This window comes from Amphimedon queenslandica, unplaced genomic scaffold (assembly GCF_000090795.2).
Source record: "Amphimedon queenslandica unplaced genomic scaffold, v1.1 AMPQUscaffold_12419, whole genome shotgun sequence".
NCBI lineage: Eukaryota > Metazoa > Porifera > Demospongiae > Haplosclerida > Niphatidae > Amphimedon > Amphimedon queenslandica.
Genome location: NW_003547344.1, coordinates 18,574 through 20,666, shown reverse-complemented (window position 1 = coordinate 20,666; position 2,093 = coordinate 18,574). Strand labels below are relative to the sequence as shown.

At 34.4% G+C, this 2,093-nt stretch overlaps 1 protein-coding gene across 1 annotated transcript; it reads right to left on the bottom strand.

Annotated features, from left to right (window-relative positions):
* Positions 1-209: 209 nt before the first annotated feature.
* LOC109587858 (probable myosin heavy chain ECU04_1000) lies at positions 210-2,086 on the bottom strand. The gene is made up of 7 exons (XM_020004077.1): positions 1,903-2,086; positions 1,479-1,671; positions 813-1,061; positions 675-752; positions 530-610; positions 399-482; positions 210-346 (listed from the first exon to the last, which is right to left on the bottom strand). Exons 1-7 carry the CDS (start codon positions 1,981-1,983, stop codon positions 225-227), a joined length of 888 nt encoding a protein of 295 aa, XP_019859636.1. The 5' UTR covers positions 1,984-2,086; the 3' UTR covers positions 210-224.
* Positions 2,087-2,093: the final 7 nt, after the last annotated feature.

The following is a 2,093-nucleotide window of genomic DNA, read 5'->3' as shown; positions in this document are numbered from 1 at the left end:
ATTGACAAAAGGGCCCTTATGGTGGATTTTAAAATTGATTGTTATAATTGAAAATATCAACCTGTGAGTGCTTTGTTAGACAATCATTGTTTCTAAAAGTTTCATGGTAACTTTTTGCATCCTGTGGAGTGATTTTATGATAAATGGGGCTCAGGAAGTTGGATTTCTTAGGCTAGAAAGACAAATTTCACTACCCGCCATAAGGTACCTTTTGTCAATTATGGTCACATATAATCAAACTGAATACCAATAGAACTAATCTCTTTTCCTGCTGCCCTCTCCTTCATCAGTTTAGCTATCAGCATATCTTTCTCTGATACTTGAGATTTAAGTTTCTCATTCTCTTCTACACAAAACATAACAAAAGGTATTATCATACAGTAAAATAATAGTTTTACCATTAGTTACAGTTTTCTCCTCTGTCAGTATGGCTATATAAGTTTCACTATCAACAACTTTAGCTTTAAGTTTCTCAATCTCTTCTACACAAAATAAATTTATAATAACATATTACCATATAAGGATATACCTTCACTGGTTGTTTGTTTAGTTTCTGTTGTCTGCTCCTTCTCCTTCTCCTCTCCTTTAACATCATCATTATCTTTATAAACTAGTAAACACACACACACATCAAACAAGTCTCTAACTATTACTGTGTGTGTATATATACTTACCATCAGTTGGTCCAGTAGACACTTCCTCTTTAGTTGAAGATAGTTTAGTTTCTTTCACTCCTTTTACTCTTGTCTTGTCTAGTGGTATAGGTTCGATAACTACTGACACACACACACACACACAGTAGAGGACTATACCTTGCTGACTAGCCTCAAGGAGTGCTTCCTGCAGTGAGGTCTTGTTTCCCTCAGAAACTCTTAACTCCTGCTGCAACGATTCCACATAATTTTGTAGTTTTACTTCTCTCTCTGTAGGGTATACTATAAACTGATCTTGCCACCATTGTCTCTTCTTTAATAATAACTGATACTTGTCTTGATAGGCCTCAGTAGTCAGACCAGTAGAATCTAGTACTTCACTTACTCTCCATTCACCTTCTCTTAAAACTAATACAAACATGAAGGAGGAATAATTCATGTATGTACATGTACATGTAAACATGATGTAATGCTGTTGCTAATAATAGAACACAATACATGTAGCATTAGAGGGTAAAATACTATATAAATGTTATGCATTAATTATTGTTTTATTCACAAATTACAAACCAGAAAATACATTTTAAGGGACAATTGCTAAAATAAAAATAAAGTGCCGGCCAAATGGCACCAATACACTGCACTATACACAGAACATGCTAATTTGGTTATGTCAACTATCATTGCAGTTCATTATAACAATAATAATTCCCTCATGTTATGTTATGGAATACCAGCAATGATGTATTCAAACTTAAACTTAAGTTGTATATCCAATAAATTCCTCTATACAGTACATACAATACAAAATAGTTCAGTTCTTACCTAGTTCTATTAACATTGTGATATTAGGATCAGTGATATAGTCAGAAAATGGTTGCTTGTATCCTCTTCCTACATCTTTCCATTCAGTTGCTCCTCTCCCACCCACTACCACCAACCACACACAGTCTGGACTCATCATTATTGATGATAAGGAATGAGCCTTTCTACCAGTAACAGATTCAGGTAGAACAATCTGTTGAAATAATACATGTATGGTAATATTTTATCATGTAAACAGTATTTACAATATGTTACAAATATTCAAGGGAATATACATGTACATGCATTAGGTACATGTACTGTACATGCACACAGTGAGTATTTCTAAGGTATTAATACAATACAATACGTTAACATGACAACTACTGTACAATCACTGTATCACACACATGTACACTCTAAACTAATAACATTATACACATACCTTACTCCACTGGTACTGACTAGTATTCAGTAACCAACTATCATTTACTAGTTGACCATCTTTACCCTCTCCACCTATCATTACTAGTGTAGGTGAGTCACTGATGATACTAGTAATAGCATGATAACGTCTCTCCACAGGGCACTGTACACTAGAAGGTACTACTGGTCCCTTAATACTCTCCCAGTGCT

Excerpts from the sequence above, each read along its gene's own strand:
- LOC109587858 (XM_020004077.1), bottom strand. The coding sequence starts at position 1,983 with ATGATAGGTGGAGAGGGTAAAGATGGTCAACTAGTAAATGATAGTTGG. Across the intron at positions 1,062-1,478 it reads CACAATGTTAATAGAACTAG|TTTTAAGAGAAGGTGAATGG; the intron begins GTAAGAACTGAA and ends TGTTTGTATTAG. Across the intron at positions 483-529 it reads TAAACAAACAACCAGTGAAG|AAGAGATTGAGAAACTTAAA; the intron begins GTATATCCTTAT and ends TATTTTGTGTAG.